The following is a 25,174-nucleotide window of genomic DNA, read 5'->3' on the forward strand; positions in this document are numbered from 1 at the left end:
ATAGCAAAATCCAGGATGTTTTTTCCCTCCTCATTTCGGTTACCAATGTAACACCCCTAAGTTCGGTAGTGCGTTCTACTGTTCCGGTGATCAGTGTTGTCCGGACAGCTAGGATGCCTAGAACTACATTTCGTTATGAGTGAGGAGACATAAAATAATGAAATACAAGAAGAGAAAATATAAAAAAAATAAAGGAAAAATAATAGCAAAGAAATGTAACCAAGTTAAGTGAGCCGGGAACCCTAGCGATGGGTGACCGCAGCGGGAAGTCACGGCGTGGACCGTTGACTAGCCTTGGATTGCGGGGAACCCTGGAAAATATTTTTTGAATTTAAAGAGACATCAATTGAAGTATAAATATCATTAGAAATATCAAAGAAAAATTAAATAATTAGTACAAAGAAAAGTGAGAAATCGAAAAACAGACAAAACCCGGTGTTACTGAAAAATCAGGAATGTAACCCGAACAGGGGCATTGTGGTCATTTGACATCCCGAATTGTCTTTTGACCTAAATGTCCATTAAAAATAAATAATATTACACTTGAAAAATATAATGAAAAATTAATTTAGTGGTACCTAATGTAAATAACAAAAAATGGAGGGTAAATGGGGTAATTAACACTTAAACATATAATATGAATAAAAATGCATGAGTGGAGCACTATGGGAATTAAAATATTGATTAAGTGGGCAGATTACTTCCACTAAAACTTCATCTTCCTCAATTATTCATCCATTGCCGTAATGAAGAACCCCTAAAGTCCTTCCATGGCCACCCCATTTGCATGACTTCTTACACCCACTTTCAAGCTAGGTTTTGTTTACTTGCCTTCATTAATTTTGATCCTCACATCATGGGCAGTAGATAGGCAACAAGAAAGGAAAGTTTTGTGGAGTTTTGAAGAATTTCCAAAGTGGTAAGTTTGTGTTTTTGCATATTGCTTTGTTAAAGTTTGTAAGCATGTTATGGGTGTTTGATTTATGAAGAAATTTTTGAGGTTTGATGTTGAATGGGAATGTGTCATTTTGGCAGCCATGGAAGTACCTTGAAGGCAGTTTCTTTGTGCTTGTAAATGGTGAATTAAATGATTGATTAAATATATATTGTGTAGGAAATAGTTTGGGTGATGTATACTTGGTGTATGTAAATGTAAAATGAAATTTAAAGCTTGGAATGTATGTGTACCATTGTGGCAGTTTGATACCTCTTGAGGAATGCTGGAATTTATGCTTGGATTATGGTATATTAATGTTAAAATGTGTTGGTTGTTATGGCAGTTTGAATGTGTGTATGGTGGTGTGAAGTGGGACATGTAAATGAGTGTAAAAGGGTGATTGAATTGTTGTAAATTGGATTGAAAAATTCTGCACTTGTTGGTGCACATTGAATGCAATTGTGAGCTGCCAAAATGACCTATAATGTGTTGTGAATTATGTTTAGGTCATGGTACAACCAGAATTGGTTTGAAGGTTAAGTTTGGTGAGTGTTAAAAGTGATGCTTGATGTGTATGCAAGAATTTCAATAAGGCAGTTTGAATTTTAGGCCTATAACTTTAAGTGTGTGGCTCCAATTGGTATGAGACCAATTGGAGGTGAAACAAGGCACAAAATGTGCCAACTTTCATGAAGGAAGCATACCAAAATTCTGCTTGCAAGGTAACTTGAAAATTTACCAAATTCGGATTAAGTGCAATTGAAACCTGAAAACTGACCAATTGGGCAGCAGTTAGTGTTTAGGCCATAACTCACTAAAACCAAGTCCAATTGACCTGAAATTTTAACCATGAATAGTTAAGACCCATACCTACAAGTCTTATGAAGACACCGAAGCCCAGAAATGACCAGAAGCAAGTCAAAAAGCTTGCACAAGTTCGGGTCCAAAAATTGGCCGAACCAGAGTTGACCAAATTGACCTAAAATTGACCTAATTTGATGCCATTTGACCAGCAATGGTATAATGACCATAACTTGGTCTACTTAACTCAGAATGACCTAATATTTTGCCCCGCGTTCCATAAGACATAGATCTACAAGTTTGTGTTTTGACCGAAACCCAAAAATCGAAGGAACTAAGTCGTCCGGCTAGGTCAAACTAGTATCCCGGAATCCAGCAAGTTGCATTAAAATGCACTAAACAAGGAAATGAGTTTGGTAACACGTACCAACCCTAAAATACTATCGAATGTGACATATTAGTAACGTTAAAACCTAGTTTACCTAGAACGCATTGAGGGTCGATATATTGGTTGATTAAGCAAATAAGGGTATTCAGTGAACTACTTATCAAACATTATCGCTAGAAATAGTTTAAATGAATACTGAAACACTTCAAATTGTGTTTCTCAGTTAGCAAAGACTCAGGAAAAGGGAAGGAAACACTGAGTCCAGACCAGGAGACAAATATCAGAGGTTTGTGCACAATAACTATTCTTTTGAATTTTTCAATTGGAATAAATTATGATTATTTGTATTGTTTTAAATTGTGTTTGTGCACAACAACTCTTTCTTTTGAATTTTTCAATCGAAATGAATTATGACTATTTGTACATTATTGTTTTAAATTGTGGAAGTGTGTTTAAATGGATATTTATTGCTTGAAAAGCATTGTAAATGATTTGAAACTGTGAGAAATTGTTTGAATGATATTGATGGATACGTATTGCTTGAAAAGCATTGTAAATGGTTCGAAACTGTGGAAAAAATTGATTTAGTGTGATTTGCGAAAATTGAAGTTAATTACGAATTGTGTTGCCATTTTGTGAATGAAATTATAACTTTGAAAATTTATTGGATTCTTACGAATCATTTGAATAAAATGTTTGGAATTGTTTTGATGCACAATTGGCATGACACTGTTACTATGTTCCTCCTCCATTTGTGGGGTGAGTGTGATTATTCCTCCCTCTTTGACTTATCAGTCTGGGGTGAATGTGATTGTGTTCCTCTCTCTTTGACTTATCAGTCTGAGGTGAGTGTGGATGAGTACTCATTATATAGCTAGCTTTCTCCCTCATTGATTTCGATTATTGGGGTGAGTGTGCCTTGTCGTGGTGTACAACACGGCATGTATGGAAAAATTATGTCATGGCCTAAATTGTGATATTGATCGGCAACATTGTGTTATTCAGTAATTTGATCAAACTGTGTTATCGATTGGCAACACTGTATTGTTCAGTTATTTGATCAAATTGTGTATGAATTGGCAGTACGGTATTCTTAAATTATTTGACTAAATTGTGTTATTATGAGTTTTGATAATTTGTGAATTGAAGTTTAAATTCTTATTGACATTCATTGTATTTTGAATTTAACTATGTTTTGATTACTGAGAGTTATTGTGATATTGTGTTAAATTCCTTATGACATTCATTGTCTTGAATTTAACTATGGTTTTACGTATTCACTATTTATATGGTTTATGAATTGTGATTTAAAGTTGTATTTGGTTAATGTTGTGCACCACTGAGACATTGTCTCAGCGATAGCTTTCCATTGCTGTAGCAGGTAGACAGACGGACAGGGCAGCAGACTAGGCTGCTAGTACATTCAGCGAGACATCATCGGGTATATTGAGTATATCATATTTTGCATTTTGTACTGTAATGTATGTTCACTGTATGTATATATTGTTCTTGGTTTTGAGCAGTTGTAAATTAAAATTGTACATTGAAGTTGTAAAATAAATTGTGAATTATTTTGTCTTGCGAAATTTGTACTGTATTTCTTTTATCTCAGTCTTTGAAAAATCACTGTGGATCTGAGTTTAGAAAAATGTTGGAGTTGAGATTTGGAAATATATTGAAGTGCTTTTTATAGGTTTTCTGAAGAACTGTTTTATCCAAAATACAGATGGCACTCTGCCAAAATTTTTACAAAAATTCCAAATAAGTCAAATGTGTCAATTCTATCACTTCAGTTCAAAAAGGTTTTTAACACCTGTAAATAGTGCTCACCACTGTAAAAGAAGTAAGAAAAGTTTTTAAAATCCCTTGTAGTATATTTAATGGGTTATTAGTAGATGGAGTTGGTAATTCATTAGGTATACTACGGGATCATGTCATGCCTTACAGAGGGGTAGGGTGTGACAACCAAAACCTCCATGAACATTCTCATAACCTTGCCTATCACATCCTATATGTCCATTCAAATCTCCACCAATGAAAACATTCTCTTTATTCGGTATGCTTTGCATTAGATCATCCATATCTTCCCAAAATCTTTGTTTACTCTCACTATCTAGTCCTATTTGTGGGGCATAAGCACTAACTACATTTATTATTTCTCCTTCTAGTACTAGCTTTACTAGTATAATTCTATCTCTTACTTTTTTCACAGCTATTACAGCATCTTTCAATGTCCTGTCTATGATTATGCTCACTCCATTCTTGTTCCTCTCCTTTCTGGTAAACCACAGTTTATACCCTGAGCTACACACTTTCTTGCTTTTCTCTCCTACCCATTTAGTCTCCTGAATGCAATCAATATTTACCCTTCTCCTTTCCAAGGTATCCACAAGCTCCATTAATTTTCTTGTAAGTGATCCAACATTCCAAGTACCAACTCTGATTATCTTCCTATCCTGTTCCTTCTTAATTGATCTCCTTCTATGATATCTTCTATTGCTCTTTATGCCTATCTTGTGTTCTATTCCACTATCTATTCTACTATCTGTTCTATGGACTAACTTCTTTACCCACACCCGTCCTTGATGTGGGAACCCTTGCTCATTTAACACCACACCTAGGCACTAGCATGGCGTATCGCTTTCGATGAACGCCCTACTCCCTTGCATATTTCTCACTACACCCGGGCTCCGATGTAGCACGACGTAAGTAGAGGACGCCCCAACGTTTATATCATTTGAATCCATATCATGAGATATGACGAAATTTTTACGCTAGTTGTCACCTACCGTAACCCTCCTCCTTTATCCGGGCTTGGGACCGGCTAAGCACAAACTACTTAGGTGGAATTTTTTTTTTTTTTTTTTTGCCTTCAATGTTTCATCTATTTTCATAAAATTTTAAATATTAAATTTATTAAAATTATTATTTCTAAGTTTGAAGAGAAAATAAAATTAGCTACTAAAATTAAAATTTCAAAGAGTAGAGGGTATTGTAAAAAAAAAAAAAAAAAAATTGGGGTGGGTACCATTTTTTGAAAAAGAAAAAGTAAAACATATATATCTTTATAGTGTTTTGATTGGAATTTTATTTTACTATGACTATTTTTTTAATATTATAAAAATCAAGAGTTATTTTTTTAATTATTTCTAAAAGTTCTATAAAATCAATCACAATCATTTTTTTATTATTAAAATGTCTCTTTTAGATACTTAAAAATGAAGCTTTGCTTTTTTGGAGTTTTTAATAAAAACCTAGATTTGAGGAGATTAAAAAAATAAAAAGGGAAAGAATAAAGGAAGGAATTTGTTCATTATCTTGGTACAGTTCCACATGATACATGATTTTTTCAATTATTTATTTTTATCTTACAATTGCCAGAATGCAAGAATCCCAAAAGTGAAAGCATATAACATGGCAATATACGTTTCCTTTATTGTGGGATGAACATGCTTGGGGTGTACATGAGTTTTTAGTTATTGTTTCCTTTCGACAAATTTTGTATAAATGATTGATCGTTCTATTGGAGTAGTACACGTAGTAAGATCACTAGTCATATCATTTTAATTGTCAAGCCTCCTGTCATTACTCCAAATAATTGACAGATATTGAGGATGGCAACAAATATTGTTTCTGGATTTCTGGCGGACGGCTTTAACTATCCAAATTGGAGTGTTTGTATGAAGAATTATTTAATGGCTAATAATCTCTGGGACATTGTTGAAGCAACTACTGAAGCTCCTAATCCAGAAGAGGCTGAAGCTGAATTTAAGGCTTGGAGAATGAAGAATGCTGCTGCTTTACATGCTATTCAAATATCATGCATGCCTCATATACTTTTCCAGATTAAGGAAATCAGTTCAGCAAGGATTTGTTGGGATACTTTGGCCACAATGCATGAGGTAAAGTCACCAGGAGATCAAATACTGCCAGTGGAAGTGCTATTACAGCTGCCAGCAGCAGTCAATCCAGGTTAAAATTTTATTATGTATCAATAAGTCATTCTAGGTAATCTAGTTGTTTTCTATTGAATGCTTTATGAACAAATCTCTTAACTCAAAAGCTTTAGCTTAGAGATGAAGATTGAAAATCATGTTAGGCTTGAATCCTTTTGCTAACGAACTAATTAACATTGGCAGCAGGGACAGAGAGAGATGTTTATGTTGAATTTCGTCCTCTACGCAACGCTATTGAGATAGGTGATTTAAATGCAGTGAGAGAATTCCTTCGCCATCGTCCAGATGCAGTATGCAAAAAGCTTATAGATAATGGTTTCACGGCACTTCATCTTGCTACTTCAACCGGAAAATTGAAGATGGTGGAGGAGTTGGTCGAGTTGTTGACAGAAGAAGAGTTAAAAGTAACCGACAGCCTTGGTGGTACAGCTCTTTTACTGGCTGCTGCTACTGGAGCCACAAGAATTGCAGAATGCATGATTAAAAAGAGCAGTGAGTTGATTAGCATTCCCGGAAAAGAACACAGCCTCCCAGTTATAGTGGCATGTACCTGCCGCCATAAGGATATGGCCAGATATCTATATTCCATCACTCCATTTGAATTGCTTCGTCCAGAAAAAGGAGTATATGGATCTTTGCTTCTTTATGCGTCTATTTTTAGTAAAATGTTTGGTAAGACTGATGTCACTAGTTATTTCCAAGCTTGAAAAACAAGGATTTTATCTATTTATTTTGACTGATTTTGCTTATTCCTCTTTGATAATGCTACAAATACAAGACATTTCACTAGATCTTCTCCAGAAATGCCCACACTTAGCTACTACATCAAGCCATCTGGGAATCACACCTCTGATTCAATTATCTGGTCAGAGTGATTTATTCCCCAGTAGTGTCCGATTTGTCTTCTGGAAACGATGGATCTATTCTTGTTAGTACCTCTTCCTCTCTCCCTTTTTTTAATTTCTTTTGTTTAATCTTAAAAAATGGTGTTCCTAGTAGAATAAGTTCACATGGAAAAGAAAGAAATGAAGTTAACAACTCTTTATATTGTTAAAATCTTCAATAACATTAAAGATTTCATTAATGTATCAATTAGCTTTAATTCAATAGTACTGGAGTTGTATCAAAGACAGTTTAAAATTAAAATTAGATTGAAGAGAAACTGTTGTGTTATTTAATACAAGGTCATTATATTCATCATAGGCATTCAGGTGCAACTACCTGCTGCCCAGCATGCTGATGTTCGAATATCGATTCCACAAGATGGCCACACGCATCCTGAGAGCATGTTAGTACGAAGTATGCTTCTCAGTTCTCACACACACTATGCAAAGAGATACTCAACATATATCATATATGATCCCAAGCCATCTTCAACTAAATACTTCGTTTGTTGGACCCTTTTCTTTTTGTATGTTTATAAAAATGAAAATAATGGGGAGATAATCCAGGTACCTTCACTTGGATCATTTTTATAATTTACAATTCTGGATTGTTTAAGCTAAATTGACTTAATTTTGCAGGGCTAGGTCCATTGCGAAGATTTGGTTCAAATTTACTTCAATTGTTTGGTACACTAAATTCCACCCTCATTTCTTTTTTTTTTTTTAATTTTTTTATTTTTCTTATTTTTCTTATTTTATGTTCCTTGAATTTTTAAAGGTTTTTAAAGCTTTTCACCTGTAGTAGTACTTATTAATGTAGGAATAAAGCAGATTTATGATACAAAGTTGACCCACGCCTATGCTCTTGAACTTTTACATTGGATGTGCAAACATATATCCACTATAGATGACACAAAACTTCTGCAAAGTGGAGTATATGATGCATTCTTTGGAGCTATCAAATTTGGGACCATTGAAGTTGTTATTGAGATGCTCAAAGCCAATCCCAGTCTTTTAACTGTTTCAAACCCCAAACGCAGAGGCATCCTTCAGTATGCTGTTAAACATCGGCAAGAAAAAATTTTTAGCCTTATATACGCGCTTGAGACAAGAAAGCACTTGCTGATCTCTTTAACTGATTATAATCAAAATAACATTTTACACATTGCAGCGAAGTTAGCACCTCCTGATCGACTTGCAAGCATTTCAGGTGCAGCTTTGCAGATGCAAAGAGAGCTACAGTGGTACAAGGTAATCTCTACTTGCATTAAATATTATAGGGGGAAAATGCTCTTATCATCTGCTCATCATCATCATCTTCTTATTCTTTTCATTTTCTATTTCATATCTGAGTTGAACAAATGACAAAAGGAATTTTCTTTTTTTTGGTACTAATACAAATTCTTTCAGGAATTTTCTTGACACAAATTCATGCCTAATTTAGCTAGTAGGGATTTATTTTCTTAATGGATGGCAAACAACTTAGTATTTTGAAAACAATTCACTCATATTCATGCCTCAATGATTTTCATGCAGGAAGTGGAAAGTATTGTGGATCCTTCATTTCAAGAAAATGTCAACTTGCTCTTTGAAACACCTAAGCAAAAATTTTCTAATCAACACAAGCAGTTAGTGAGTGATGGAGAGAAATGGATGAAGGAGACAGCAACATCTTGCACAGTTGTAGGCGCTCTTATCATTACTATAATGTTTACTGCAGCATTCACTGTTCCTGGTGGTAACTTTCAAGATACCGGCTCTCCAATATTCTTACATAGAAAATCATTTGTGACTTTTATAATATCCGATGCAATTTCACTCTTTGCTTCCTCAACATCAGTATTGATGTTCTTAGGAATCCTGACGTCTCGGTATGCAGAGGATGACTTCCTCAAGTCCTTGCCCACTAAGTTAATTATTGGTCTTTCTACCCTTTTCATTTCAATTGCAACCATGATGGTAGCATTTTGTGCTACTCTTATAATAATGTTTCAGGGAGAGCTAAAACTTGTAATTCCAATCACTTTTTTAGCTAGTATTCCTATCACCCTTTTCATACTGCTGCAATTTCCTCTTCTTGTTGAGATATTTGTATCCACGTACGGACCAGGCATCTTTGATAAAAGCATGAGGTATTGGTACTGAGCATACCACACAATGAAGTGATACCCTCTTCAACTTTTTGTGGGTTAAGAAAGCAGTAATGGCTTTCACTATTGAAATCTCTCTCTCTCTCTCACTTCACTTCATCCTAGTACCACTGCAACGTTGTACTTTGTGACCATAATAATTGTTCAAATAAAAATATATTTTGTCACATTGCTTTGGAAAGTGAATAGCTCTTAAGGTGTGATTTGAACTAATATATTTGTGTTAATTTGATCATTACTAGACTGTGTAAGAGTGGGGTCCCCCACTTAATGGATTATTGTAATTCACTATATTTGCAATATATTATGTGTGAATATTCCCCACAGTGAGTATTTATCGACCCAAAATATCACATTTTAGCAAATGCATAGCATGGAACTTGAATGATTATCAATTTCACATAGCTCTTATGTGATAACTATTCTTCATTTGCTGACATTGGAACAAGTATAATATATCTCTTGTATTGTATTGTTTGCCATCCACTGAAGCATGGTAGACTTCCATATTACCGAAAGGGGGAAATACAATAAATTGTATTGTATTGTTGCACGTGCACCAAGCATTCTACTTGTGCAATCATCGATTTGAAGATTTTTTGGTGACAAACTTTCTCGACTAGTCTCAAATTGAAGCTATCGATGAGTAAAGCATGTTGGCAGCCTTAAACTTTGGATAGGTTTAGCCATTGGCTGGAATATCATTGCAAAGGTCTAAAGGTCCAAAAGTTTAAGAGCTTGGTTAAAAAACTTCTTCTTGCAAGGTCGGTCTTGAGTCGAAGCTTATGAGGAGAGGAGTCTTTTAAGCCAAAGAACTCCGGTAACCATCGCCAAAGGAAAGAGATCAAGCTAAAAGAAGGCAGTGAGGTGGATGGCTTTCCTACTGTAACACCCATTATAACAACCCAACATGGGGAGCTGCTACTGATGCTAAGAATCGAATCAGCTTAGCCATTGGAACCCGTAGCAAGCGTGAAATTATAATAATAAACTCTAGCAGGCTCACTTTACATAATTAAATATTTCCATGATTGGCAATTATTCAATTAAACTTGCATACATTGTAATGACGACCATTTAAAACATTTTTCATACATAAACCTGTGTCATTTACTACAGAAGTCAACATTAACATAAACATTGGTGATTATCCATACTCAAGTTCAATCATAGAATTACTATCATAGCATGATATCATTTATCTCACAAAGACGCAAACTCAACAATTACATCTATAGGCATAGCATAGTATACTATCTCCAAATTCTTACATGTCCACAACTAACATAATATCAAAATCTATTACATGGTATATTACTATTCATTTCAAAGTTCCTTTCCAAGTGCTAAGGACTCCACTCTGCTTTATTAAAGGTCATTTGAAAGCGGTTAAGAAAGAATGTAAGTGTCATGACCCAATTCCATTGGCTGACCTGACACTACGACTTGGGCTATCCAGTTGGGGTTGAGGGATATCAACTTTATGATTTGTATGCTAAGTCTTGTTTTGTGTCTCATGATATTCTATCTGTAGGAACGGAAGCGTGAAAAACACAAATTTATACCATTGAATTCAAAAATTTTCACCTAGGGTCACATGCACTATGCAAGATTTATTTTTATCTATTTGATTTCAATGATAAACAACATATTAAAACTCTTTTAATATGTTTTTGGATATGTATTTGCCATTTAAGATTTTAAAATTAATCAGATTAATTTTAGAACCCTAGATTAAATCAAGAACGATTACACTAACCTCTTGATGTACTGCAGCGTATCTGCGCCTTTGAGATTCGTCTTCAGGACACCAGATATTGTCCCTCTAGCTTGTCCACACCAAGAACACCTATGGCAGCCCTTGAACAGCTTCTAAAGCTTTTTCTATTAATTAGAAATTCAAGTTCTGCCTTTTAAGAGATTAGAGATGTAAACAGGACACTAGAAACAATTTCTAGTGTTCTTAATTCAAGAGATTGATGGCTAATCTCTTTGAATTGATGAGAGATGAAGAAGAATAGAGGGAAGGCTGCAAAATGGCGTGACAAAGGAGTGTGGCTGCTGGTTGTATTTTATTTTCTCATAACAACACTTAAATAGCTAGGTTAACACATTAAACCCTTGCCACATGTCACCCTTTGATTAGCTCTAGGTTTAAGTGACCTAATCACATTGTGCCAAGTGTCAAACCTATATTTAATCTTGATTTTAATCATCTTACATGATTAAAAAACATTTGGCAAGCTTATGTGTAATCCCATGTGTCACCATCGCATGGTGCCACGTGTCACACTGTGAAATAACCAAAATGCCCCTGTGTCTTAATTTTGAGTTCTTAATCCAAAATAATTATTTTTTCTTCTAATTAATTTATATCAAATATAAATTAATTAATTAATCTCTATTAATTAATTTCTCATCAATTAAATTCATATTTAAACACTTTAAATATAAATTTAATTTATACTACACATCCAATAATTTAGATTTGGTTTCAACTCATGCTAGGGACTTTGCAATTTAATTGCAAACCAAACCTATTTAATTAATCAATTAAACTCTTTAATTAATTAATTAAATCATATTTAAATAGGTGATAACTTGTGTATGTGTGTGACTTACTAGACTCATCACTAATTGGCAATGAGACATGATATCAACTCTTAATATCATCAGAACTCTTTCTTACCATAAATGATTTCTCTAAATCATTTTATGAACCTCATAGACCATGGTTAACACCTAGCATAGCATGTCATGGCCACCCAATTAGTAATAAGGTTTACCTTAAATGAACCTAAAATCATATATTACCATGCACTAGAATCTCTCTGTTACAAAATCCCAACTCAAGCTGGAGTCATGGTTTATGTCAAACTCCATTTGCTATGAATATTATGTTCTCTTTTAATTTCAGTTCTTGATTAAAAAGATTTTTCTCATCAGAAACTCTTTTCTGAATAAATCTATCTGTCTGCCAGAACTTGAAACATCAAGAACAATTAAATGAACATAGGATTTTATCTCTATTTACTTAGAGGAACAGATTCCATCTTGATCAACACCTACCTCCATATATAACTAGTAGGAGCCAACACATGCCCATATACCCATACACAGTACAAGTATGAAAGCAGTATCAAACTCAAACTACCTATAAACAAGATAACTGTGCTATCTCAGGTCTAAAGATTATATGCACTGATATAATTTATGACAAAACATTGACAAGAGTAAACTCCATGTGCTTGTCATAAGTGTCACTGGTTCGGCCTACTTATCATTTATAAGTGCCTATCATGTTTGTTATATGGCATGAGACTCACCATTCCATCTTATTTATATCTCATATAAATAACTTGGGAACAAATATGAATACAATCTTTCTGGATAAGTCATGTCCTTATTATGAAGTATCCTCGATTGTGAATCTATTTATGATACTTTGTGCTAGAAATATTGTCACTCATATTCTTAACAACTTAAGAATAATATTTCTAACAAAATATCAATGGACCTTTTCTATTACACATAAATATATTATGTAAACGGAAAAGTGGAAATGCCTTTTATTAATAAAATTATGTACAAGATACATACTAAATGATATGCTCTAGGGCATACTACTAACAATCTCCCACTAGCACTAGAGCCATTCATTACAATATTTTAGACCCATCTTCTCAAGATTTCAGTCTAACTGAGCTTGTGACGAAGGCTTAGTGAATGGATCAGCTGGTTTTTTAGCTGATGTTATATTTTCTGCATGGCTATATCGCCTTGCCCAACTATATCCCTGATAATATGGTAGTGCCTTTCTATGTGTTTGGATTTTGGTGAGACCTTGGTTCCTTAGCCTGTATGACTGCTCCATTATTGTCACAGTGTAGTGGAACTGCTGACTCAATGGAAGGAACTACTGTAAGTTCTGTCACGAACTTCTTTATCCAAACAGCTTCCTTTGCAGATTCGATGCAAAGAATATACTCGACCTCTGTAGTGGAATCTGCAATGCGTGCTCGCTTGGAACTCTTCCAACTGACTGCACCTCCATTACAAATGAACACATATCCAGAGGTAGACTTTCTATCATCGATATCTGATTGGAAATCAGAATCAGTATAACCATCCAATTGCAAGTCTCCACCTCCATAAATCAAGAATAAATCCTTAGTTCTTCTCAAGTACTTAAGAATATTCTTCACAGCTATCCAGTGTTCCAAACCTGGATTGGATTGATACCTGCTAGTCAAACTAACAGCATATGCGATATCCGGCCTAGTACACAACATTGCATACATTAAACTTCCAATAGCTAAAGCATATGGAATCCTGGCCATCTTATCTCTTTCTTCGGGTGTCTTTGGAGACATCTCTTTAGAAAGATGGATACCATGTCTCACTGGTAACAATCCTCTCTTGGAATCAAGCATGTTAAACCTCTTTAACACCTTTTCCAAGTATAGACTTTGGGATAAACCAATTATTCTTTTCGCTCTATCTCTATAGATGTGAATTCCAAGAATATAGGTTGCCTCCCCTAAGTCTTTCATGGAGAATGTATTTGACAACTATACCTTTATAGTTGTCAACATACCTGTCTCATTACCCATCAACAGTATATCATCCACATATAAGACAAGGAAAGTGATAGCACTGTCACTAACCTTCTTATATACACATGGCTCATCCTCATTTTTGATAAAACCAAAGGATTTAATGGCTTCATCAAAACGGATGTTCCAACTCCTCGAAGCTTGTTTCAACCCATAAATGGATCGCTTTAGCTTGCATACCTTGGAACCATCTTGGGATTCAAATCCCCTAGGTTGTTCCATGAAAATGTTTTCTTCAATGTATCCATTGAGAAAAGCTGTTTTGACATCCATCTGTCAAATCTCATAATCATAGTATGCAGCTATTGCTAATAAAATCCTAATTGATTTAAGCATGGCAACAGGCGAGAAAGTCTCCTCATAGTCAATTCCTTGCCTTTGGCGAAACCCTTTCGCTACTAGCCTTGCCTTATAGGTCTCTACCTTTCCATCAGAACCAATTTTCTTCTTGAAAACCCATTTGTTCCCTATAGGTACAATACCTTCAGGTGGGTCAACAAGATCCCAAACTTGATTCTTATACATGGAATCAATCTCGGATTTCATAGCATCAATCCATTTTGAAGAGTCTATATCTGATATAGCTTCTTCATAGGTAAGTGGATCATCTCCATGATCTACTTCTTTATGAGTAAACAACTCTTGTTCTTCTTCATGAAGAAAACCATATCTCACTGGTGGGTGAGATACCCTGGTTGTTCTACGAGGAACAACTGTAGATGTTTCATCAACGGGTATAGGTTGACTAGATGGATCTATATCCATCTGATCTGTTGGTTGGTCAGAATTCTCCAATTCTAACTCTATTTGCCTTCCTTTGCCTCCTTCTTGAACAAACTGTTGTTCAAGAAATGTGGCATCTCTACTTATCACAACCTTTTGTGAAGTAGGCAAATAAAAATAATATCCAAAACTATCTTTTGGATATCCAACAAATCGACCTTTTTCTGATCTGGTCTCCAATTTATCAATGTTCAGCTTTTTGATATAAGCTGGACAACCCCAAATCTTAACATGCTTAAGACTTGGTTTTCTTCCATGCCATATCTCATAAGGTGTGGAAGAAACTGATTTTGATGGAATCCTATTATTAATATACAAAGCTGATTCTACTGCAAATCCCCATAAGTAGATTGGTATATAAGTATATCTCATCATACTACGTACCATATCCAATAGGGTACGATTTCTCCTTCGTATACACCATTCAACCGTATGCGTTCTGGAGGAGTCAGCTGAGAAACAATGCCATGCTCTCTCAAGTATTCATCAAATTCAGTACTCAAATATTCACCTCCACGATCTGATCGAAGAGCTTTAATACTCTTTCCTGTTTGATTTTCTACTTCAGATTTAAATTCTTTGAACTTTTCAAAAGATTCATGTTTGTATTTCATCAAATACAAATACCCAAACCTTGATTTATCATCAGTAAAGGTAATAAAATAATGAAAGCCCCCTCTAGCCATTTTTTTAAACGGACCACATACATCACTATGTATTAGTTCCAAAATATTTTCAGCTCTTAGCCCTTGTCCAACAAAGGGTGATCTAGTCATTTTGCCCTGAAGGCAAGATTCACAAGTTGGAGTAGGCTCAGAGCCCAATGAGGATAGAATCCCCATTTTCTCCAATTTTGCAATCCTATCTTCTGCAACATGACATAACCTTAAGTGCCAAATATATTTTGAACTTGAGTTGGTTTTCACCATGGCATTGCATTCATTTAGATTGCTATACTCTGGCCAGTGGAAACACTTTCTTACTGGCAATGGAAACACTTTCCTGTTGGCAGTGGAAACACTTTCCTGTTGGCAGTGGAAACACTTTCCTTTTCCTTTATCAGCTTTGGTCTTCCCTTTCTGTTTAGCTATTTTCTTAGAAGGACCAGGAATCTAAGGTTTCTTTTCTTATTGTCCTTCTTCTTTTTGGACTTTCCAGCAGAAGAAGATGCAACCAAAGCTACCTCTTTTCCTTTATTGCCTGGCATATTCTTTTGGGCAATAACCAGCATGTTGAGTAAACCAGCTAAGGTGCATTCCTATTTAGTCATATGGAAATTTGTCACAAAATTCCCAAAAGACTCGTGAAGGATCAAGGATCAAATCCGTCTGTAGTTGGAAATCCATGTTGAAGTCAAGATGTTCCAACTGCTCAATCAGCCGAATCATCTTGTGGACATGATCCCCAACATTCTGTCCCTCAGACATCCTCATACGGAATAGCTGTCTAGATATCTCATACCTAGCATTCCTGCTTTGCTCACCATACAACTCTTGTAGGTGAAGGAGGATCTCACTTGCACTCTGCATGTTTTTCATGTTGCTTCTGTAACTCATTACTCATGGAAGCAAGCATGTAATACTTAGCTCTCATATCATGCTCCTTCCACTTGTCCAAAGTTTCATGTTCCTCTTGTGTGGCCTCTGGAGGTAAGGGACCAGGAACATTTGAATCTAGAACATATCCTATATGTTCAAGGTTCAGGACAAGTTTCAAATTTCTTAGCCAATCAGACAGATTAGGTCCTGTCAACCTATTGTGATCAAGTATGCTTGCAAGGATATTGGATGGTTGTGGTTGTTTTGTGCTCATTTTTATCGTAAAATTAATCACAGAAATAACCAGATTAATTAGTAAATGTATCATGTAATTAACCAAAATGATTATGGTCTTTTAATCAAATTGGTCCTCCCACTAACTTAGCGAATCCTACACTTCCAAAGTAGGAAACGGAAATCCTAGTTGGATGAATTTCTAGTGGGTGATTGAATTCTTATAATTCTATTGATCATCCTCAGGTACATCCATTATTGGAATTACAATAAACTATAAGTGAGCAACTCCTTGCCCATCACATCTCATGTGAGGTTCAATCCTTTACCTAGCCCCTAATACTCAAAATCTCAGGTACATCCATTATTGACTTATCTTGCATTAGTTAAGTTGATCCCATTGAGCCAGTAATTATGCAAATAATTTTAATGTCCTCAGGTACATCCAATATTGGCCACTAAACCATTTACATATTTACAACATCTCATGCTTAATAATTATTCTTAAGAAAATCTCTTAAATTAATTGCATCTTATGCAACTATTTAAAATTTCTTAAAATAATTGCCCCAATAGAGGGCCTATGTCGTAATTACTTTAATTATAGCATTTCCAACTTAATCATTTGTTTGGAAGATTTTATGGTCATTCTAATTACTATTAAGGTCTCACTTTGCACATTATCCATTTAGCATGCATATATCATATAATTGCATACATTCCCATACATCTCATGTATTCATGGATAAGCAGTAAATATGGTATGATCATGGACTTTCTAAGGGATTCAATTCTGAGCCACCAAGAATTGAATCAGGGCATTCCTAGGTGCATTTCATTCATTCATTCATTTTACAAGAGTTGCTGAAGGAGTACATAATCAACACTTGATCTTGAATTCCTCCCACTAGTCCCACCAATGCTCTTGACCTCCTTGAACTTCTTGCAATCCAATATTACATGGTAATCCTTGGCATACCAAGGCGATTTTACAAGAACTTAAATAAATGAAATTACAATCCAAAAATTATTACAAACTTAATAATACATGCCCAAAATAAATTAAAATAAATTAATTAATTTACAATCCCAAAGAAGCATAAAAGAAATAAATCCAATCACATTGGTCTTTTATAGTCCATGATCATCCATCATGCATATCACTATTTAACAATTAAATAAAACGTACATACTTAAATTAAATTGAATATCTCATATTCATCTTAAAAATCCAGATTTGAATATGATTCAAATAAATTTAAAAATTCAGATTTGAATCTCATTCAAACAAATTTAAAAATTCATATTTGAATCACATTCAAACAACTTCAAAAATTCAGATTTGAATCACATTCAAACATTTTTTTAAAAATCAGATTTGAATCACATTCAAACATTTTTTAAAAAATCAGATCTGAATTTTATTCAATCAATTTTAAAAAATCAGATTTAAATATGATTCAAACAACTTTAAAAATTCAGATTTGAATCACATTCAAACAACTTTTAAAATTCAGATTTGAATCACATTCAAACAATTTTTAAAATTCTGATTTGAATCATAATTTAATTGTGTGATTAAAATCCTAATTAAAAATTTTAATTAGTCATATGATGAACCTTTCATCATGCAACAATTGCAGAATTTAATAACAACCATGCGCACCATGATCTTCCCAAGCCATGCGCACCATGTTGGAGTTCATCAAGCATACCGCCACACCTTGCTTTGCAACCAGCAATAATCTCTTGATCTCATGATCAAACACACAATTAAATTATATAATCAACAATCTAAATGGCAAATAAAGTGGCTCTGATACCAATTGTAGGAACGGAAGCATGAAAAACACAAGTTTATACCATTGAATTCAAAAATTTTCACCTAGGGTCACATGCACCATGCAAGATTTATTTTTATCTATTTGATTTCAATCATAAACAACATATTAAAACTCTTTTAATATGTTTTTGGATTTGTATTTGCCATTTAAGATTTTAAAATTAATCAGATTAATTTTAGAACCCTAGATTAAATCAAGAACGATTACACTAACCTCTTGATGTACTGCAGCGTATCTGCGCCTTTGAGATTCATCTTCAGGACACCAGATGTTGTCCCTCTAGCTTGTTCACACCAAGAACACCTATGGCAGCCCTTGAACAGCTTCTAAAGCTTTTTCTATTAATTAGAAATTCAAGTTCTGCCTTTTAAGAGATTAGAGATGTAAACAGGACACTAGAAACAATTTCTAGTGTTCTTAATTCAAGAGATTGATGGCTAATCTCTTTGAATTGATGAGAGATGAAGAAGAATAGAGGGAGGGCTGCAAAATGGCGTGACAAAGGAGTGTGGCTACTGGTTGTATTTTATTTTCTCATAACAACACTTAAATAGCTAGGTTAACACATTAAACCCTTGCCACATGTCACCCTTTGATTAGCTCTAGGTTTAAGTGACCCAATCACATTATGCTAAGTGTCAAACCTATATTTAATCTTGATTTTAATCATGTTACATGATTAAAAACATTTGGCAAGCTTATGTGTAATCCCATGTGTCACCATCTCATAGTGCCACATGTCACACTGTGAAATGACCAAAATGCCCCTGTGTCTTAATTTTGAGTTCTTAACCCAAAATAATTATTTTCTTCTTCTAATTAATTTATATCAAATATAAATTAATTAATTAATCTCTATTAATTAATTTCTCATCAATTAAATTCATATTTAAACACTTTAAATATAAATTTAATTTATACTACACATCCAATAATCTAGATTTGGTTTCAAGTCATGCTAGGGACTTTGCAATTTATTTGCAAACCAAACCTATTTAATTAATCAATTAAACTCTTTAATTAATTAATTAAATCATATTTAAATAGGTGATAACTTGTGTATATGTGTGACTTACTAGGCTCATCACTAATTGGCAATGAGACATGATATCAACTCTTAATATCATCAGAACTCTTTCTTACCATAAATGATTTCTCTAAATCATTTTATGAACCTCATAGACCATGGTTAACACCTAGCATAGCATGCCATGGCCACCCAATTAGTAATAAGGTTTACCTTAAATGAACCTAAAATCATATGTTACCATGCACTAGAATCTCTCATTACAAAATCCCAACTCAAGCCGAGTCATAGTTTATGTCAAACTCCATTTGCTATGAATATTATGTTCTCTTTTAATTCCAGTTCTTGATTAAAAGATTTTTCTCATCGAAACTCTTTTACGAATAAATCTATCTGTCTGGCCAGAACTTGAAACATCAAGAACAATTAAATGAACATAGGATTTTATCTCTATTTACTTAGAGGAACAGATTCCATCTTGATCAACACCTACCTCCATATATAACTAGTAGGAGCCAACACATGCCCATATACCCATACACAGTACAAGTATGAAAGCAGTATCAAACTCAAACTACCTATATACAAGATAACTATGCTATCTCAGGTCTAAAGATTATATGCACTGATATGATTTATGACAAAACATTGACAAGCGTAAACTCCATGTGCTTGTCATAAGTGTCACTGGTTCGGCCTACTTATCATTTATAAGTGCCTATCATGTTTGTTATATGGCATGAGACTCACCATTCCATCTTATTTATATCTCATATAAATAACTTGGGAACAAACATGAATACAATCTTTCTGGATAAGTCATGTCCTTATTATGAAGTATCCTCGATTGTGAACCTATTTATGATACTTTGTACTAGAAATATTGTCACTCATATTCTTAACAACTTAAGAATAATATTTCTAACAAAATATCAATGGACCTTTTCTATTACACATAAATATATTATGTAAACGGAAAAGTGGAAATGCCTTTTGTTAATAAAATTATGTACAAGATACATACTAAATGATATGTGTCGCAAGGGATGTTGTGGTAGCCTGGACGGGCCCTCACCGAAGTGGAAAAGAATGAGGAGTCGCCACTTTATTTTTGAGAGAAACTAAAGAAAACCATTTGTGAAGATAAATTGAAATAAAACCACTTCAAAACAGAGATCCTAAGTTCGGGGTCCGTAAACGGGTGGGGAAGGTGTTAGGCACCCCACCTCGTCCCTTAATAAGGGTATGTAGATTTAACTTTGCATTCTTTATAAATCAGTTAGGGGGGGGGGGGGGGGGCTTGAATGGAAATGTTAATCCTTTTAACAAAAGGAATATTTAATTTTTCACTAAATTCGGTTTACCCAGATACATACATAAATGAGACAACCTTAGTGAGTTACTGTTGTATTATTAATTTTGTTTGAAGGGGGGGCTATTCGGTTAAAATTCAATTTGAGAATCGGATAAGAACTCTCCTCCGATTACTTTTAAAAATTTTGGATTGAGAATCGGATAAGAACTCTCCTCCGATCTCTTTTAAAATATTTATTAAAATTTTGGATTGAGAATCGGATAAGGACTCTCCTCCGATCTCTTTTAAAATATTTATTAAAATTTTAGCTTGAGGATCGGATAAGAACTCTCCTCCGACCTCTTTTAATATTTATTAAAATTTTAGCTTGAGGATCGGATAAGAACTCTCCTCCGACCTCTTTCAATATTTATTAAAATTTTAGCTTGAGGATCGGATAAGAACTCTCCTCCGACCTCTTTCAATATTTATTAAAATTTTAGCTTGAGGATCGGATAAGAAACCCTCCTCCGATCTCTTTTTAAATTATTTGCTGAAATTCTGGTTGAGGATCGGATAAAGACTCAATTCTGCTCTCTTTTATTTAAACGGTAGTCAGATAAGGATCTTTCCGATCCCTTTAAATTTTACCTATCAAGAGGACCTAAGGCTAAGGGTTCTGATGTTCAAAGGTGTCAGGGGGTCTAAGCAAGACTTCTTCAGCTTATTGGTACCTTATAACTGGACAGGGATACCAAACCGAATCCTCCGACCTTCCTATATGGTCACCTCACCAGCATTTTTCGATAGCCGATCTATTCCATTTAGTTATCCAGGGTTTGGTTTTACTCTTTCTTATGACGTCTTGCCCAATGATCTATTGAGTCATTCCAGTGACTCGGCTTCACCATTTTCCTGGCTTATTATTTAGACCTTTCATTATCCCAAAGGGACTCTTAAGTTGCCGTTACCTACATTTCATCCAACCACTTATACATTACTCGGGACTAGATGACTTGCGTTCAGAAATAATAAAGATTAACAAAGGTATGGATTGGCCGACACGGAAATAAACTAGAGCACAACCTTCCTTTGTATTTTTTCTAGCGTGATATGAACTTAAAGAAAATAACATGCATAAAGAAAAAAGAAAGGAAATACGTAAAACGAGAACTAAACTTAATAAAATGGCAATATGAACACTGACCTGCTAGGAGTCGAATCTAGTGAACTAACTACAGAATCACAAAACGCAATAAGATTGCAAGTTGATAGCCGGGAGACTAAGGTTCACCGGGGAACAAAGAGTGCTTCACTAAATGCAATCGAGTCAGAATTGTACCCGAGTTTAACTGAGATTGAGCATGAACGATGGAAATGTGAACGTTACAGGATAATGAACGAGCTGAAAATAGAGAGTTTCAGTGTTCAAAATCTTTTAAGAAAACACTTCGGAAAACTGGTTCCAAAAGTTCTTCTTATGAAAGTAGAGTAACGATCTGAATTAAATTTCAGAGTTCTTCCGCTATAGTAACTACCTCCTTTTTTGTCCGTCCCTTGAACAGTTTTCATGCAGGTATTTATAGGAACCGGGTGATCTCCATGAAGGGTCAGGATTTATTTTGAGGGAGATGGAAGGTCAAGATTTTAAAGGACATGATCTGAGGCTCAGGAATTAAAGAGAATCCGAATGGACGGCTGAGATCCCTTTCAAGATATTTGTCCTTTTCTCTTTTCCAATCTAACGGTCCAGAATTTTCTCATCAAGGGCGATCCGAGGGCTGGGAGTGAAAGGCACTGGTCTTGTCGTCTTCTTCTTTGATCCAAGGGCTCCGAGTTCGTCCTTACAAGTAAGATCAACGGTAGAGATTGGGATGTACAGGACTGTCATGACGTACTCTGGCATCTGTCAGAAATGTGGGCGCTTCTGCGGCTGAGGCATGCGGTGGAGATCTCGTCTGCAACGCTTTAACTAACTTGGCTCTGATTCTGACGACGGTTAGCGGGAGTTGTCTTATTCTCTTTGCTCTCCGACCTCTCTCCTTTCTGATCTTCCTAAAATGTTCCTTTTTCGATCTTTCATGCCGGTCTTATGGTCAGATACATCTTATGACTCAGCCACGAGACTGGGCCCCTTTGATGTAATCAGATCTTTAAATGCAATCCGATCTTTGAGATCACCCAAATGATGTCATCTGATTTTTGGAAACATAGTCCAATCTCTTGAGATTGCCCAAATGACGTAATCTGACTTTTTGGAGATAAAACTTTATTTTGGCAATTATCATTTTATTGTTATTGCTTCCGATCTCTGAAGTATTTATCCGATCTGACTCTTAATTTGAAAGACCCTTAACCGACCTGTAATTCAAAATATCTATCCCGCTCTGCCGATCTCTAACTAGCCGATCTCGAAAATTCTGGAATATTCGTGAGACGTGTCAAAAAAGCTGGCGAGTCCCGCTAACCGATGCATTGCTTGGGACGTCGTGAGCATTAAATGCTCAGACGGGTATAAATAGGGGAGAGGTCAGCCATTCGCTCTCTTATGTCATTTCCAGTCTCTCGCGAACAACTTCAAAATTCTCTCATTTTCTCAAGTTTCTTCCGACACCGATCAAGCTCCGGTGAGGGTTTTGATCTTTCTTTTAGTTTAAATTTCCTCTTTTCTTTGAAAATGAACGGTGCCGAAGGTCAGAGAGCGGCAAGCCCTCCTTCCGTCCACGTTTCATGGTCGTCTGATGAAGTGGAGGTGGTCGGACCAAGTGTACGACCTGAACCTCCTAGGGCCTCTGTTCCAGCTCGGGAGGAAGCAGTACCCTCAAGGCATGTACGTTCTTCAGGGAGGGAAAATCTTCCTATGGACGAGCTACCATTAATCCTCCAAGAAACCGACCTACAATCATTCAGCCAGGAGTACAACATTCGGCCTAATTTATACGAGCTGATTAGATGTCACGGCGATCACCGAGCCGATCACTTCTTTGAGGAGAATGACATGATTATGGTATACGAGGAACAGTTGAAGGCCGGTCTACGGTTCCCTCTGGACGACTTCTTCAAGGAGGTCCTAAAATTTCACCAAGTGTGTATCGCTCAAGTTCACCCAAACTCCTGGCGGATCCTAGTAGCCTTCCGAGGCCTCTGCCGAGCTAAGGGACTCCATCCTACAGCTAAGGTATTCGCCGAACTGCATAGGCTGACTCATCGGAAGGACGATGAGTATTGGTTCTTCCAGGCGAAGCCTCGTTGCGGGCTCTTTACCGATCTGCCTTCCTCAGTGAAGAATTGGAAGAATCGCTTTTTTATTCTGAGGAGCAAAATTCCAAACGGCTTCGAGGGCTTCCCTCGAAGCTGGCTACATCTGGGTCCCTCGCTTCCGAAGCATCTCGCTCTGAATAGGGAAGAGGGAGCCGTGGTGATGGAATTGAAAGATCAAGCGGCTAGGGAGAAGTTCTCTTGTTTGGATGCAGTGACGGCCGAGCTGCACCATTGGACTATGCAGCTGGTCACGGGCCAAGATCGCAGGCTTCAGCTCTCTAACCTTGGCATCGGTATTTTCTATATCTTAGATCTTTGGACCTTAGCGATCTCACTGACCTATTCTCTGTGCAGGTATGGCGAGCGGCGAAGCCTCCAAGGAGAGCCGGAAGCGAAAGAGGGAGATCTCCCAGAAGGTACGGGAGATGAAGCGGGCCGAGGAGATGCAGACACCTCGTCATGAGCCCGGGGAAATACAAGAAAGCTCGTCTCAACCTTTGGGACCGGTGGTCGCCGAGGTGGAAGTGATCCGATCTCCTCCTCGTCGGGAAGAGCCGCCTCCACCTCCCCCAGTTGTTCCGAGCACGGAAGGGGGTCCTTCCCAACAACAGGTGAGGCCCCTTTCTTGCGGTGCCTAAGTCTTGATCCATTCATTGGAGAAAAATCGCACGGTTCGAGAGAACCCTGGTTTCGCCAAGGTCTTGGCGTCCTCTATCTGTCTTCGAGAAGATCGGGATAGGCTGTCTCCGGATAGCCTTAATGATATCTTGACCAGATTTATGAGCCTGAATGTGGAGTGTTTGGTGAACCAGCACATGATCCGGGAGAAGGCGCATCGCCTGGGTAAAGAGGTCGAGAGGATAGGTCATGAAGCAGCTTCCCTCCGATCCCAGCTATCATCCGCTCGGGACTACATATCTCAACTTGAGGGGCGAATGAAGTACTATGAGGACAAGATGGCTGAGCAAGCTCATGTTCTGGTTGAGCGGGATCATGCTCTTGGAGAAGTTCAGGCGCTCTGGGCCTACGAAGCTGCTCAACTCGCTCACCTTGCTGAGGAGCTTAAGGCAAAAGAGGAAGAGATGGTGACTGGGGTGGTCGGCGCTTATGTGAATGCCCACAGAGATCTCCTGGCTGAGCTCAAGAAGCGTTACCCTGAGGAGGACTTCTCCTGGATGGCCAACCTGGCTCCCGAGGATGAAGGTGAGGAGAGTGAGGAGGAGGCTGAGGGTGAGAGGGGAGACGGACAAAATGTAGATCAGGCTGGGGGTGATCCTCCAGCTGAATGACTTATACAAATTCTTGAAATGAAATGAAATGGAATGCCTTTTTTGTTCAATGAATGGTTGTGATCGAAAAATTTCTAAATTATTTAAACACTTGATTGTCTGAGTATGTTGAAATAACTGAAAGTGATTATTAACCTAAGTGTGAGGGATCGGAAAACACAATGAGCATGAG

The 25,174-nt window shown here is 36.3% G+C and overlaps 2 protein-coding genes across 2 annotated transcripts; both read left to right on the top strand.

Annotated features, from left to right (window-relative positions):
- Nucleotides 1–5,740: 5,740 nt before the first annotated feature.
- Nucleotides 5,741–7,611, top strand: LOC131172991 (uncharacterized). Its single transcript, XM_058134630.1, has 5 exons — nucleotides 5,741–6,098; nucleotides 6,266–6,754; nucleotides 6,861–7,010; nucleotides 7,286–7,533; nucleotides 7,606–7,611. Exons 1-5 carry the CDS (start codon nucleotides 5,741–5,743, stop codon nucleotides 7,609–7,611), a joined length of 1,251 nt encoding a protein of 416 aa, XP_057990613.1.
- Nucleotides 7,583–9,240, top strand: LOC131173195 (uncharacterized). The gene is made up of 3 exons (XM_058135151.1): nucleotides 7,583–7,653; nucleotides 7,787–8,217; nucleotides 8,503–9,240. The coding sequence occupies exons 2-3, from the start codon at nucleotides 7,849–7,851 to the stop codon at nucleotides 9,109–9,111; spliced, it is 978 nt and encodes a 325-aa protein (XP_057991134.1). The 5' UTR covers nucleotides 7,583–7,653; nucleotides 7,787–7,848; the 3' UTR covers nucleotides 9,112–9,240.
- Nucleotides 9,241–25,174: the final 15,934 nt, after the last annotated feature.

Source organism: Hevea brasiliensis, chromosome 14, assembly GCF_030052815.1.
Source record: "Hevea brasiliensis isolate MT/VB/25A 57/8 chromosome 14, ASM3005281v1, whole genome shotgun sequence".
NCBI classification, from domain to species: Eukaryota; Viridiplantae; Streptophyta; class Magnoliopsida; order Malpighiales; family Euphorbiaceae; genus Hevea; species Hevea brasiliensis.

Bases quoted from the DNA above. Each gene is read 5' to 3' on its own strand.
- LOC131172991 (XM_058134630.1), top strand. From the start codon at position 5,741: ATGGCAACAAATATTGTTTCTGGATTTCTGGCGGACGGCTTTAACTAT. The intron at 6,099-6,265 runs GTTAAAATTTTA...TAACATTGGCAG, and splicing joins GCCAGCAGCAGTCAATCCAG to CAGGGACAGAGAGAGATGTT. The intron at 7,011-7,285 runs GTTAGTACCTCT...TATTCATCATAG, and splicing joins GAAACGATGGATCTATTCTT to GCATTCAGGTGCAACTACCT.
- LOC131173195 (XM_058135151.1), top strand. From the start codon at position 7,849: ATGTGCAAACATATATCCACTATAGATGACACAAAACTTCTGCAAAGT. The intron at 8,218-8,502 runs GTAATCTCTACT...ATTTTCATGCAG, and splicing joins GAGAGCTACAGTGGTACAAG to GAAGTGGAAAGTATTGTGGA.